This window comes from Sphaeramia orbicularis, chromosome 21 (assembly GCF_902148855.1).
Source record: "Sphaeramia orbicularis chromosome 21, fSphaOr1.1, whole genome shotgun sequence".
In the NCBI taxonomy this organism is placed as follows: Eukaryota; Metazoa; Chordata; class Actinopteri; order Kurtiformes; family Apogonidae; genus Sphaeramia; species Sphaeramia orbicularis.
Window position 1 is genome coordinate 8,777,136 of NC_043977.1, and position 16,593 is coordinate 8,793,728.

At 35.1% G+C, this 16,593-nt stretch overlaps 1 protein-coding gene across 1 annotated transcript in view; it reads left to right on the forward strand.

Annotated features, from left to right (window-relative positions):
* abcb6b (ATP binding cassette subfamily B member 6 (LAN blood group) b) overlaps positions 1–16,211 on the forward strand; it is a 39,811-nt gene extending 23,600 nt beyond the window's left edge. The window contains exons 15-19 of the mRNA XM_030125474.1: positions 2,180–2,354; positions 2,430–2,542; positions 3,322–3,416; positions 11,060–11,128; positions 16,094–16,211. Of these exons, the coding sequence (XP_029981334.1) occupies positions 2,180–2,354; positions 2,430–2,542; positions 3,322–3,416; positions 11,060–11,128; positions 16,094–16,211 (570 nt within the window). The remainder of the gene's footprint in view (positions 1–2,179; positions 2,355–2,429; positions 2,543–3,321; positions 3,417–11,059; positions 11,129–16,093) is intronic.
* The last annotated feature ends 382 nt before the right edge of the window (positions 16,212–16,593 follow it).

Genomic DNA, 16,593 nt, shown 5'->3' on the forward strand with positions numbered 1-16,593 from the left:
TCCATGTTTTCCTCATATTTTCTATTCATGTTTGTTCATTTTTTGTTTATTCTCTTCATTATTTTCTTAATTTTTTTCCATTATTTTCTTAATTTCCTTGATGATTCTCTTCATTTTGTTCATTTTTTAAATTCACTTTAGTTTGTTTTCTTGATTGTTCTCTCCATTTTGGTCATTTTCTTCATAATTTTCTTAGGGAAATATTGATGTTTATGTCAAATCATCATGAACAGGATAATAATAACGAGATAAGAATAACTTTGGATTAAAAAAAAAAACAAATCAATGTTGAGAGAAACTAAGTAAAAACCATCTGAGGCATTTTGGAAGCAAAGATAACAATTTAAACCAAAGTAACCAATGCAATGATATTTATCCCAATATAAAACTATATTCTGACATTTGTCATTATTGTTTTGTATCCCAGACCCCTGTTAGAAAAGAAACACCTGAATTCAACGTGTCCACATACTTTTGTCCATATAGTGGATGTATGCAGGACCATAAAAACCTGTATATATTAATATGATTGGGGCCTTTGAATCAGGATTAAACCCAGTTTGGAGACACATTCAAGCCAGATGTCATTAAAACCCCAAAAACAAAAGGTCATTCCTCCCAAATGCGTGGCAAAAGAAAAAAGAACGAAGTATGTTCAGCCGTCAACATCTTTTAAAAACATGTGGAGGGCTCCAGAGGATAATGAAGGAAAATGGACTTATCTTTACTCTGTCCAAGTGGAACTGTTCTTGGGGTTTATCCAGTACGATGGTCTGTCAGGACGTAACGAGGAAAAAACCTGGATTTTATCAAACAAATCTGGAATATCACAAACACTGAAGAACATTGTGAAGATAAATCAACCTAATGAATAAAATTAATATAAAGTAAAGGCCTGTTGTGTCCTGTTTGTGGATTTATGAGGCTCTAATTGTGGAAATGGAACATAATGTTACTCATTCTGTTTTTATTAGTTTTTAATCACATGAAAATGAGAATATTTGTGTTGTAAATAACTTAAAGCTGCATCTTTCTACAGAATCACTTTCTCTTTTTCTTTCTGTTTTTTTTCTGTAGCATCCAATGTTACGGTACATTACCATACCCTTCTAAGTCTGAGTGTGAACTAGAGTTTATATATGGGGATGAATTTCAGAAGGACAAAAATTACAGAAGACATTAACAGCCAAGGGTGTTGAACTTGTTTTAGTTCCAAGTTCCAACATTTTAAAGGAGTGATATTTTGCTTTTTTTAATGGAATTCTTCATTTTAAAACATTTCCTTGTGGTCTACATAAACTGTAAATGCTCTGCTTGGATCTGAATTCTTCATTAATTCAACTCCACAGGTCCATCTTCAACCCTATTTCTGAATAATGACACCAGAAAGGTGGTTTGGAGCGCTGGCCCTTTAAATGCAAATGAGCCACTTCCCACTCCACCCCCTCCAGATTGTTGTCCGTGCTGCTCTGTCCACTTGTGTTCATTAATACAACCAACAACTGAACATTTTAGGTAATTGGCTCGAAGTTTGGACATATTTTCAGGTTTTACTACAACTGCTGCTGCTGATAAACAATTATGTCGTACTCGGTGAAATGTTCATTGGAAGTCCTGACCTTATATGTGCAAATGTCATAACGTAACTAGTTATAGCCATAACAAATTAAGCAGGAATTAAAAAGGGTTGTAGAAATCCACTGGATTTTTGCCAAAATGAACATAAAGATAGCTTTGCAGCACCTGGAGGGTTCCAATTCCAACTTTATGAGCTATTAGGGTCCAAATACACAAATAAATGAATCAAAGACTAATAAAAGTGGGTTTAGCTAAATATGAGCCCTTTAACAATATTCTGCCTGTTACTGAATGTTTGTGCCTTTGTAGATAGCACTTATTTTTTCTTTTATCTTTTTTTGTTGTTATTGAGATTATTCACTTTTTTTGTGACAGGATAGTTTGAAAATATAAATATTTTCAGAATTTAATTTTACTTTTTTGCACTTAAAGGAAAAAAAAAAATCAAAGTTGTCATTATTTATAGGTTATTATGTTATTATTTCCCCCTGTTTTACAGACTCTAGTGAAGCCCTGCTGTTGTTGCCTTGTCAAACCCTGCTAATCAGTCAGTTTCTTTGATAGTTACCGTATTTTCATTTTTACTCGTCCTCTGTCCAAGGTCCGTCAGTCCTCTCTGAGATCCTACATCGGCGTGGTTCCTCAGGACACGGTTCTTTTCAATGACACAATCGGCAACAACATCCGCTACAGTCGAGTAATGGCGACCGACGAGGAGGTGGAGCGAGCAGCGACGGCCGCCGACATTCACGACAGGATCCTGGAACTACCTCAGGGTCAGGCTTCCATACTTCTACCTCTATGTAACGACAACAGTAAAAGGATGTTTTACCAATGTGAACGATGTCTAGGTTATGAGACGGTGGTGGGAGAACGTGGGTTGAAGCTCAGTGGAGGAGAGAAGCAGCGAGTGGCAATCGCAAGAACCATCCTCAAAGACCCTCGGATCATTCTGCTCGATGAGGTTAGAACCCAAGATTACATTAAACACAACCTCAGCTAACGAACAAAAGGTCTGAATTATATTTGAGCATCAATACAGTGATAGTAGTTAGACATAGTAACAGTAGGAACCTTCCTATTCATCAGTTCAGATCCAAAGATACTTCAACTCTGTGGCTCTTTACATTAACCCTTTGAAGACGATTGTGTCACTTGTGCCACGTTTCTGCATTCGGTGTCATTCACCGTAACTCCTGAACCGTTTTTGCTGTTGACACAATGTGAATGTCATCTGAAGGCTGAGATTCTGAGCTTTCGTTTTCTATACAATGCATTAGAGTAGAGGTCTGCATTGGCTGAAGGGGAGGGGTGGAAATGGGTGGAGCAGAGAGCAGCAGAGTGCAGTTGGTAAGAGAGAGATGGAAGATTTACTTTTATCGGCTTTTTAGCGAGGTTTTAGTGATGTTTAGTGGTGAATTCTTTCAAGTAATTGTATATGATAGTGATAGTTCTGTTTTGGAGTGTTCTACTAGTGTGTTTTGGCTGTTTTTTGTCACCTTTTCACAGTTTTGGTCTGTATTTTTCCGGTTTGTATAATTTATTGATAGTTATATTTTAGCTGTAAACACACACACACACACACACACACACATATATATATATATATATATATATATATATATATAAAATATATATAAAAAAAATAACATAAATAAATCTGTTATAATGATAGTCCTTATAGGTTTAAAACATTGCAGATTCTGCTTTACTAACATATGGTTTTACATTGTCCATCACCAGGCCACCTCGTCCTTGGACACCCAGACTGAGAGGAACATCCAGACGTCACTGGCCAAGGTCTGCACCAACAGGACAACTATAGTGGTCGCACACAGGTGACATTAAAACCACAACCACTATTAAAACCTCTGCTGATATAAAACACCTCAATGAGACCAGTTAGAAGAGACATGTACAAAACAGCAACTTTAGAAGGTCTTTAACAGACAGATATTTACATATTTACTTTAAAAACAGTTATCTAAAGGCGGCCATACACTGTGCGATTATTTCGATCGTTGCACGCAGCTCCATCTCAAACTGTGCGAATCAGTCGTACAGTCAGGCTCACGATTCCTGTTCTCACACTGCACGGACCGACGCTCGTATGCGACCTGACTGCTCACACTGTAGGACCATACACCACAGGATGCATGACACGTTTGAGTGTTGTATCCGGAAATACAACGTTAAAATACCAAGGAATCCGTAAAAGTACATAGACGATTGTGTATTGGCGTGAGTCACGAAATGGTAGTGCTAAACAAAAACCAACGAGCTGCTTTGGTAATATGTGCCATTATCTGCGGGGAATCAAAAAAGAAGAAAAGACAACAATGTGTTTGGTGCAGGCATTGGTTGTCCAGACGTGGACAGTATAGGCTGTCATCCTACAGCAAAGGGAACTAGAGGTAAGCTGCAAAAGCTAAACTGCACTAGGCCAATAGCCAGCTACTGTTAGCTTGTATGCTACTGTACGCGTCTGTGTTCGCGCATGCATAGTGTGAGAATTTGAGGCACATCGGCTCGTGGCACTGCTTTGACAGTACGATACACTCACGAGGAGTGAGCAGGATTTCAAACAGCTCCGTTTTCCTTGCGAACACACGATTGCTGGTCGTGAGGTGCTAATCGCTTCTCTTTACCCCATGTACACTGCACGAAGCACGACACACGATTAGAGGCACATCTGGCCCGATCCCAGAAATAGTCGCACGAGTGAGAAATCGTCTCTAAACTCGCACAGTGTAAGGCCGCCTTAAGGAGGTTGGCCCCACCTCCTGAAAAGACCAGTCTGCGCTGATTGGTCAGTTCCTGTCAATCAATGGCCAAGGCAGCATCTGAAACGCCACACTAGCAACAGTGTCTGAACTGCATACTTCTGAGTAAATATTACTATTACTACAACTCCTACTGCTAATGCTACTACTACTACTTGTACCACTAATCATAATAATCAATAAATAATAATAAAATGCCTCCCTCTACCACTAGTGGGAGCATTTGTAGCACCAGTGGCACAAAGATCTGTAAGTTATGGTCGACCAGTTTCATTTATCTCAAAGAAATGATCCGTCCTGTTGCAGTGCATTGTGGGTAAACGTCATTCTGTAGGTGTTGATGAAGTTCATCAGTGAACCATGTTCTCTAGACCCAATGATGGTCTTCTATGTGATCACAGTAGTAAGAGTAAACCAAAAAAAAAAAAACTAAAGTGAGTGAAAGGTGGAGGTGAAAAGGATGTGGTGAAAGGAAAACAGGATTAGACTGAACACAAAGGGAGACGATGAGATTAACGCGAAAGCTGATTGAAGGATATGAGACGATGTGATGACAGGTCGACAAAAGTCAAAGAAGCAGATGTTGGGTTTTCATCAGACTGGACGAGAGTGGAAAGGATCTGACGTTCAGTCGATGTTAAAATCCACGAGGAGTGGATCAATCCTGGAACTGGCTCTACTGCAGTCAGTGAACGCATCGCTACAGTGCATGGGAAGCAGAAGACGTTGTGTTTATGGTCCCTGATTGTTCCACCAGTTTCCGCATCAGTTCTGTTGTCGTTGAGTCGTCAGTAAGGTGGTTCAACGCAGAAACCTTTATGTTATTTTGACATTTTTATTAAATCATTAAGCTTTAGTTTAGTTCCTGAACTTTACCTGACACTTAATGACATTAAAACTAGATGAATTTGGTTTGTTTGCTATTTATTTACGGGTACTTTTCTAAGATTTCAGTTTCTCCATTGTATTCCAATTCAAGCCACAAGTGCATCTCAAATGATCATAGAATCAATAATATTAATATACTGTAATAAAAAAAAAACCAAAATCAATAGAAAGGCAAAATGTTTAAGATCAACATACGAATTAACCAATAAAATGAATAAAGTTGAACAAAAAACATAAAATAGTTAGCAAAATGAACAAAATTATTACTCAAATAAAAAAAAAAAAACCTCAACAAAAATGAATAAAACAATCAATAAAATCAACAAAATAATCAGTAAAATTAATAATACGTTGATAAAATTTTTTTTTTCTCCTAATTTATAAACAGGTACATTTGAGTGAAATGTGTCTTCATTTCCTTGTGGTTTGAGCCAGAAGTGTATTTGAAGTGACTGCATAACCACTAATATTAATGTATTAGAACAATAATTAACAAAAAAATCAACAAAATGAGCAAAATATTCAAGAAAAATGATAAATTAATCAATAAAAATGAATAACATTGAATACACATGAACAGAATAATCAACAAAATGAACAATATAAATGAAATTACTAAAATTAAACAGAATTTAACAAAAAAATCAATAAAATTAACAAAACTGCTGAAAATAATCAGCAAAATGAACAATATAGTCATCAAATGGCAAAAAAAAAAATAATGAATACAATTACTAGAACTATGCAAACATTGTCAACAAAATGAGCAACAATAATTAATAAAATGAACAAAGTAATCAACAAAATTAGCAAAGTATGTAAGAAAAAATATAAATGAATCAATAAAATGAATAACAGTGAATACAAATGAACAAAATGAACAATATAATGGATAAAATAACTCAAAGTGAACAGATATTAACAATATAATCAATAAAATGAAAAGAACTATACAAAAATTGTCAACAAAATGAGCATAATAGTCAGTAAAATAAATAATACAATAATATTTGTTTTTCTATTTATTAACAGATACATGTGTATTTCACTGTGGTTCGATGCATCTCATTTGATCCTGAACTATTACAGTATTTGTCATAAATTCTGGACCAGTAGACATCTGTCTTTGGTGTAAATCCATCAGATATTATAACCTCTGAATATATTGATCTATCAGATCTATAATCTCTGAATAGAAGCAGCAGATGGAGTCTGTTCATGGACTCATTCTGTTTGGATTAAATTAAATGACATTAAATCTGCTTTTGTTACAGGTTCACACAGGTCACTTATTGGATGGAATCCATTCAGTTAGTTTAATATCTTTAGTCACATACGTTCCACGTGAACGGTAAAAATAAGTGATATTTTGAGAGTAAAGCCATAATAAATTACTTACAAAAATAAAGTTTACATTTCTTAAATTGAATAAAAACATAAGGAGAACAGGTAGTAATGTCTGAAAATGGTGAAAAAGGAAAAAATGACTGTGTTTGATTCACGAAACTAGAATATTTATAATTGTCACAAAAGAAGGAAACCAGAAACTCTTCACAGTAAAGGAGAATGTGTTGATAAAAGAAACACAAAAGTATTTTTAGTCTCAGATCTGATTCATGTATCTTGGTCATTTCTCCTCCTGCATCTGAAAATAAAACAGTAAGAAAGATGAGTAAGAATTTATATTTTATGAAACAGAAATGACAAAATAATCAATAAAATGAACAAAATATGAACAAAATAAGCAAAACACATTTTCAAAAATCAACAAAAAATACCCAAATCAGTAAAATAATCAGCAAAAATAACTTAACAAAACAAGAAACAAAAGTGATTTAAATCAACAAAATAATCAACAATAATTACCTACATTAAAAAATAATCAACTGTAATAACTTAACTCAACAAAATAGCAACAAATGATTTAACAAAACCATACCCCGCACAGACTGAACTGCACCCGGACCAGAGTTAAACCTGGACCAGAGCTAGACTCAGACCAAAGTTAAACTGGGACCAGAGTTAAACCGGGACCAGAGTTAAACCAGGACCAGAGTTAAACCCGGACCAGAGTTAAACCTGGACCAGAGTTAAAACTGAGACCAGAGCTAGACTTGGACCAGAGTTAAACCAGGACCAGAGTTAGACCTGGACTAGAGTTGGACTCTGACCAGAGTTAGACCCAGACCAGAGTTAAACCAGGACCTGAGATGAACCCAGACCCGAGATGAACCCGGACCAGAGTTGGATTTTTTAGTATTTTACCTGAGTCAGAAACAGCTTATTATTGTAAATATTTTGGAGCTGATGTGGTTTATTTGTGTTGTAAATATTTTGGAACTGATGTGGTTTATTTGTGCTGTAAATATTTTGGAACTGATGTGGTTTATTTGTGTTGTAAATATTTTGGAGCTGATGCGGTTTATTTGTGCTGTAAATATTTTGGAGCTGGTTTATTTGTCTTGTTTTCTGACTTTTTTAAATATACTAAAACCTCATGTATTTGAGTTGTCCGATAAAATCCATCGGTCTAAAACTTTGATGCGTGCGTCGTCCATCCTTGGACACTGAGAGCATTTAGATCGCTGAGCGTGGCTTTAATCATCCTTGGTCATAAATATGAAGTTTAATAATTCACAGACAGGGTCATTCAGAGTTGAACCAGGACTCAGCTCCAATCAGCAGCGACACAAAACCACAAATAATAATGAGTCCGTTGGCATGTTTCTGTGAGCAAGTACAGAGGAATGACTGTCTTTGACTTTTATTGGACAGATGAACATATTTAATATCTGACCACATCGTCAAACTCACTCCATCTGCTTTTATTTGATTATTTTATCAAGGTTTTTTTTGACAGATGAGACCCTGATATTGACTCAGTGATGAATTAACGGATTCTATGATGTACCATATTTTAAGGCACCGTCGTTCAAATTACCGCAACTCCTGAGCCGTCATCTTTTATCTGAGATTGGGTTCTTTCTATTGGTCCATAACACGTTAGGGTAGAGGTCTGCGTTGGCTGAGGGGGAAGGGGTGGAAGTGGGTGGAGCAGAGAGCAGCAGAGTGCAGTCGGTGAGAGAGAGGTGGAACATTTTTATGACTTTTTTCAGCGTTTTAGTGAGGTTTTTGCGGTCAATTCTTGTAAATAATTGTATAAAACAGTGATAGTACGGTGTTGGAGTGTTCTACTAGTGTGTTTTGCTGTGTTTATGTCAAGTTTTGCTGTTTTTTTTTGTTTGTTTGTTTTTTTCACCTGTTTTCCCTGTTTTTTTTACCCTGCCCCCCAAAGAGGAGGCAAGGGGTTTTGTTTTTGGTTCGGCTTGGTTGTTTGTTTGTTTGTTTGTTTGTTTGTTTGTTTGTTAACACTCTAACGGCAAAACTATTGGTTGAATTCATACCAAACTGGGTTTATAGATTGCCAGTGACCCAGAATAGACGTGGCTACATTTTGGGAAGAGTAATGAATTTTTAAAATAGTTTTTCTTCTCCCATTTACTTAAAATGGGCGAAATTTTAAATGTCTATAAAAACATCAATTTTGTTTCAGTTTATTTCAAACTTGGCACATATAGAGAGGCAATTGATATGCTGACATCACCACACATATAGACATCACGACATCAGCTGAATTGATGCCAAAATAAGCTACAATACGTGCGAGGGGCAGGGTTTGTTGTGCCTGGAACCACTTGTTTCTGTATTTTTACGGTACTAGCACCCTTCACTGAAGCGAGTAAAAAATGTGCATTGACACATTTTTGCATTTTATGTTTGACCTAGCACAAAAAATAATAATACATATTAAGCAATGTTGTTGTTAATCATTGACATATGCCAGGATGAAAAAATCAAAAAATAACTAATCCAATTTTTATGTAGAATACTAAAAAAATGTGTTTTTTTGCATTAAAAAAAGGATTAAAATATGACAGTTATTGAGTGTTTGGTATTTTTGTTCATGGCTGAAGTTGATGAAATACAAAAAAATGTGGAAAAAAAAGTTAAAAACAAACCATATGAAAAACATTTTCACATTACTACAGCACAGCACAGATTATGAAACTGAAAATATAGATATAAAGATAAAAATAATAGAAATATAAAGAAAGATAGGAATATAAAATGAACAGAAGACTAAAAGAAGTGAAAAGATATTTTTTTTGTTGACATTCTGTTCTTTTTGCATCTTATCACGTCATTTATTACATTGTGTTGCATCGTTGTCATGTTTCGTGTAAATTTTTCATTGTTTTTGATTGACTTCTATGCTGTGAAAATGCTGTATACTAATGAAAAAATAATACAAAATGAACAAAAAAGCCAAAGAAGCTAAGACAATGAACAAAATTAAGCAAAAAGTTGTAAAAAAAAAAAAAAAAAAAAAAAAAAAAGGAAAGTTGTTTACATACAAACATGGCATTTAAAGGGTTAAAATATGACAGTTATTGAGCATTTGGTATTTTTGTTTATAGCTCAATTTGATGAAATACCAAAAAAAGGAAAAAAAGTTAAAAACAAACTGTATGAAAAACATTCTGACATTAGTACGATACTGTGTGCAGATCACACGCTTTTGGATACCGGAGAGTTAAATCATTAGACTTCATCATTGCCGTTGGGGTTTTTCTTTAATTCTGACTCTTTTATATAAACACTAATCTTCTGTGGACGGGTTGTGGAGACAGACCTGGTTTTATGTCCATGTGTCAGGTTCTGTTTGATCTGACGTGTCTCACACAGTCATATTTTCACTTTATGAGGACATGGATCATTTTTATGGCTCTGTTTGTTTGTGTATTAAACTGTTCACCACCTCCCATTATGTTCTTCGGATCAAAAACAGTCCTGACTTATTAAAAAAAACAATCAGAATCAGAGAAATGTTATTGATCCTGAGGAAATGCATTATGAGACAGCTGCACAAACACGAACACAACATGAAAATAAAAAAGCAGATGGAAAACACTTGTTAAAAATGTAATAGAGGAATTATTCAACAGACCCACATGATCCAAAACTAGAATGAAGCAAGATTTATGTTTTTACATCATAGAGAAATTAAGCCCTGCCCCTTCTGGGTGTGTCCAGTGGGATCTTATTTTGGAAACAAATTTTTTTATCCTCAATGTTATGTAATTTTTTTTTAATCCTTTATCTGTTTTGATATAATAACCTTGGGATTTCAATGAACAAATTCAGTTCAGGTTCCACATTCAGTCCAATATGATTCCAACTGGGTCGAATCAATAAAATAATAACAGAATAACCTAGAAATAATGACAACTACAAACTTTTCTCAATGTTTTAGAGTGAAAAAAAATAAAATTACATTTTGAAAATGTTTACATCAACAGACTACCCTTTAAAAATATGTGAATGACATGAACAACCTGAAATTTCTGAAGAAAAACAAATACACTTTTAACAATATTCTGAGTTTAGCATTTCCACATGTACATTAGATATTATAGATCACAGTGGATCTACAAATACACAAAATAATTAATAACTGGCAGAATACTGGTACAATCACAACTCTCTTAAGGCATTTCATGTTGTTCATATTTGTTCAGGTTATTCACATTTTTGTGAAAAGATAGTTTGTACAAGTCTGTAAAAGCTGGTTCTGACTCAACCCAGACCAGAACCACCAGTGTAGATCATGATGCGCATATAGAGTCCGGTCCCTGGGTCTGGATCAGTTTATCGTTGGTTTCAGTCTCTGGTCAATAAAATGACAACTGTGGATCTACTGGATCCGTCTGTTCTTCTGTTTGTTACTGTGTGTTTTTGTGACGTTGCAGGTTGTCGACCATAGTCGGTGCAGATCAGATCCTGGTGGTTCAGAACGGACAGATCGCAGAGAGAGGACGGTCAGGGTTCACTTTTCTTCCCCTCATTCTTCTTCTTTTTTCCTTTTATTATTGTCCGTAAAATGCTGGTGTCTCCATCCATGTATATCTGTCTTTGTTTATGTACCACCTGAGTGACTGTGTGCCTCCTAAGTGCCGGTAAATTACTTACCTGTGGATGTTGACCTTTGTGCATGACCTTTGACCTCCATGCTGTCAGTCTCAGCCCCTAAGGCAGAGGGTCGTCCTCTGAACCATCCATGTGTGCAGCTCTTTGATATCGGAGCTGCTTCTAGGACGTCCTTCAGCTCCGCGATGGGTCGCGTCTCAACTCAGTAAACACAGGTAGGAGGCCAGGGGTGGAGACTCCACCTCCTCCACCAACCGGGTGCCACGCCACCATACAATTCTGCATGGAATGAATTCAAGCCACATTTCTCCCAAATCTATTGCAAAATTCAGAAAATATTATGTTTTCTCACAAGTGAAATTTACAAAAATTAGTTATGAATTACTGTCAAGTCTAAATTAAATGTTTTTTGTTTTTTTTGTCTTTGAGCCATTTTTCTATTGTTAGATCTTGTTACATGGCATTTGCATAATCATATTATGCACACTTTGCACTTCATGGTATAAAATGTCATGTTATTTTTCACAATTTGTTTTAGGTCAGAATTCAAAAGTGGTTCATTTTTGCATGATTTTTAAAATTCTGACTCATCCACTAAAATCAGCACATTATAAACAATGTTAAATTCCTACACTAACACCCTTCTACCAATTGAGTACAAAATGTACACTGACACATTTAGTATTTAACACTGGACCTAGAACAAAAAATAATAATGCATATTAACCAGTGTTGGTGTTAATCATTGACATATGCCAGGATGAAAAAATTCAAAATAACTAATCTAATTTTTGTGTAGAATATTGGGAAAAACAAAACAAAAGAACAAACATGCCATGCCAACATGTTTTCCTCTTATTTTTCATTAATGTATTCATTTTTGTTCATTTTTTTGTTTATTGTCTTCATTATTTTCTTAATTTTCTCATTTTGATGATTATTTCACCCAATTTTTTCATTGTTTTATTAATTTCCTTGATCATTCTCTGATCATTCAAAAAATTCCTGATTATTCTCTTCATGTTGGCCATTTTCTACATTACTTTCTTAATTTTTGTTCATTTTAATAATTTCCTGTTTTATTTTTTATTTTATTTTATTATTTATTAATTTTCTTGATTGTTCTCTTAATTTTAGATCATTTGACCTAGCACAGAAAATAATAATACATATTAACCAGTGTCGCTGTTAATCATTGAAATATGCTGGGATGAAAAATAAAAAAAATAACTAATTGAATTTTTATGTAGAATATTGGGGAAATTTTTTGTGTTTTTTGCATCAAACATGGGATTTAAAGGGTTAAAAATATGACAGTTATTTAGTATTTGGTATTTTTGTTTATGGCTCAAGTTGATTAAAATAGGAAAAAAAATTTAAAAATTGAAAACAAACTGTATGAAAAACATTCTGACATTAGTTCCACTGTGTAGATCATGAGTACAAGGACGTCTATGGGCAGATACCGAGGGTTAAACTAACTTTTATTAAACATATGAAACACCTGAGTGTGAGTGTCACGTCCACCTGACAGATGTTCACCTCCTGTTGGTTTGATTTATTTGCCGCCGTAGATTGCGTTGGTCCTGGAGGCGTTTGTTGAGGAACGCCGTCTACAGGTCATTGGTCTTTTGACTGACGTTGTAATGTAAACACCACTCAGGCCTGTTCACCTCCGGTGTCAGAATACACCCACTGAAAACACTCAGAGTGGGAGCGGGTCATCAAACGCAGACAGGAAGAGGCCTCATCCTCATCCTCAGGCGTTCCATCTGCTCCACGAAGACCACGCTTAGACCGCCGGTGACCTTCAGGAGGCGTGCGTCTGTACAGGACCAGTGACGCATTAACTTTACCACAGTATCTGAACCTATGGAACCATCCAAAGACCATTAATAGACATTTAATGAGTGAAAGTCAGTCTTTGATTTCAAATAAACATTGGTCTGCAAGTATTTTAATAAGGAAATATAAATGATTGTGTGTCATTTTTAACATCTTTATATCCTCCTGAGGCTCAGGAAAGTAGGAGTTTTGGCTTTTTTACATTAAATAATTGTCGAGTAGAAATAGCATAATGTAAGTTTTTTCAGATGCTTTTTTTTGGAGACAGCGTTTTTTTTGTTTGTTTTTATGTTTTTTGTAGTGGATAGTGTTTTCAAATTTTTAAGTAAGATGTTTTTGTTTTTGTTGTCGTCATTGTCTTTGTTAGCAGTGTCTTCAAACATCTTCTCTGATAAAACTCCTGGTCAAATTCATGTAAAATTTTTATATGTATCTTCCTTGGGACAATGCCTACAAAGTGTGACAAATTTAGATTTTTTCATTTTTGATGAATTTTTTAAATATTTAAAATGTGCTTTGACTTCTAATGGTCCATATTTTTATGGTTTATAACATGTAAATGGTTAGAGATATCAGTATTGATCACTAATAGAAGTCATATATGGACTTTGATTGAATTAGTTGAGTTCTCCTCCAGTGAAAGTCCCGCCCACTTCTATTATTAGATTGATCTGCATCCAGACCACAGGACTGGAACATAGAGACAGAACCTGACAACCTCACACATTCAACTGGGGATTGATTCAGATAGAACATGACGCTGACATACAGGGACACTGGAACTATTTTTAGTAGTAGCATCAGCTGTGATAAAATGTAAAAGTAGACATATGAGCAGATGTGAGTTAACTGTGTGAAGGAGAAGGTGGCTCTGGTGTCGTTCATACTCTTACGACATCAGAGCTGCTTTAAGAACTAAGTTGAGCTTTCTAAAAAAAAACCTACTCCAGACTTTAACCAACTTTACTATGAATTAGTAAAACCAGACGTCTGCAACTGTCTGGACTCTCAGATGGGTGGAGGAGGAGGCGAACAGAGAGATAGAGGTGGTGATGAAGAGGAGAAGAGGTCACCCTGGAAACTATTGGAGGAGGATGAAGGAGGAGCTGTTTATTGGATGATTATTGACAGGATTCGGCCACTTGGTTATAAGTGGAACTGTTACGTCTCAAAAACTTAAAGCTTCATGAAAAATGTTTAAAGTAATGTTAGAAACTGAAATTTGTGCGTTTTCTACAAATAAGTCATTCTCTCTAGACCTGACAGAACCACATGGGTCAAGATTAGCTGGTCATTGTCTGACTTTTTCATTCATGAATTATAAGAACTTTAAGCAGGATTTTTTCCTGAGTGTTTTTTTTTTCTCATGATAAAAACAATGCAGTTGAATTTTTTTATGAGCCTATTTCTCATGGAGTTCCATAAACGTCCACTCAGCTGGACGCCATGAGTTTAACTTTAGAAGTGAAGAAATATGTACTTAACAAACCAATATCAGAAAATGAGGAAAACTATGACATAAAAATTCTAATATTAGTTGTTGCTCTGTTTAATATGCAAAAAACCCCAAAACAAACCCTTTTGTTTAAAAAACAAAGGAGCTGTTAACACTGGTATCCCACCATAACCACAAAAAGTCTGTAGTAATGTCAAAATGTTTTTCATAGATTTTTTTTTTTTTTTTTTTTTTTTTTTGTATTTCATCAACTTGAGCCATAAAAAATACCAAATACTCAATAACTGCCATATTTTTTAAATGCCATGTTTGTAATGTAAACAATCCATAGTTTTTGATGCAAAAATACACAAAAACTACTACATAAAAACTGCATTATTCATTTTTAATTGTTTCATCCTGGCGTATGTCAGTGATTAACAGTAACTTTGACTAACATACATTATAATGTTTTGTTCCAGGTCAAATGTTAAATGCTGAATTTGTCAGTGTGCATTTTGTACTCACTTGGTAGAAGGGTGCCATAGTTTACAATGTGCTGATTTTAGTGGATGGGTCAAAATTTAAAAAATCATGCAAAAATGAACCACTTTTGAATTCTGACCTACAAGAAATTGTAAAAAATTGTATGACCTTTTTTACCTTTTTACCATGAAGTTCAAAGTGTGCTTAATATAATTATGCAAATGTCATGTAGCAAGAAATAACAATAGAAAAATGGCTTGAAGACAAAAAAAAAAACAAAAAACATTTAATTTAGATGTGACGGTAATTCATGACTGATTTTTGTAAATTTCAGTCGTGAGTAAATATAACATTTTCTGAATTTTCCACCCCTCACCTCCTACCTGTGTTTACTGAGTTGAGATGTGACCCATCGCAGCGCAGAAGGACATCCTCGAAGCAGCTCTGATATCAAAGAGCCGCACACATGGACGGTGCAAAGTGCGCATAATGTTCTCACCCAGATACTGGAAGGTTAATTACACTTAATAACGTTCTGCATTGATTTACACTAAAACATGTTGGTGCAGATCAGGTTTCTCTAGAACAGAAAAGTTACAGTAATGGTATGAATTACAGTGTAAATACAGCCAGTCATGGATGGGTCCAATTTAGTCGACGTGGGATTAAATGCAAATTTCTTAGATGTTACTTGATGCTGCATATTTTTTCTACCTTCAGCGGTGTCCTGATATAGAAGGATTTACAAGATGTTCCTGGGATGTTCAGCATTTCTGACTTCCTGTCGGCCATCTTGGCTATGAGTAAAAAATTTTTAAAAAGCCCTTCCATGATTGGCCAATAGGTGTCAGTGTATGGGATGATGCACAAGTGTCCACTGTGTGGCTGATATGGAAGTGAAACAACCAAACCCATGAATATACAAGAGAACAGCTGTAGAACAGATGAGCACTGGACTGAACACTAGGCAGGAAAGGGTTAGGAATATTTTACCATTGAGGACCAAAACACAGAACAAACTAAAGGTTTTTGTCTGTTTACTTTTGGTCTCATTCTCTTTCTCTTGTGTTTTTTTTGGATTTCTGTCCAGACATGAAGACCTGCTGGTTCATGGAGGTCTGTACGCTGCCATGTGGATGAAACAACAGAAAACCCTCGACACAAACTCAGATCCACCATCAGACGCCAGACATTCCACAGTGAACTGAGTACGTACATCTATATAAACTATATGGACAAAAGTAGTTGGACACGTTAAATTCAGGTGTTGATGTTTATAAACTATATGGACAAAAGTATTGGGACGCATCATGTCTACAGCTGCAAGATGTCCTGTTCATGAAGATTTGAGATAAAAACATCGATATTTCCTTAAGAGAATGATGCAGAAAATGACCAAAATGAAGAGAACAATCAAGAAAACAAACTAAAGTGAATAAAATAATGAACAAAATGAAGAGAATCACAAAGGAAATGAATAAAATAATGAAAAAATTGGGGGAAATAATCAACAAAATGAGCAAAAATTAAGAAAATAATGAAGAGAATAAAAAAATAACAAACATAATGAAAAGTATGAGGAAAACATGG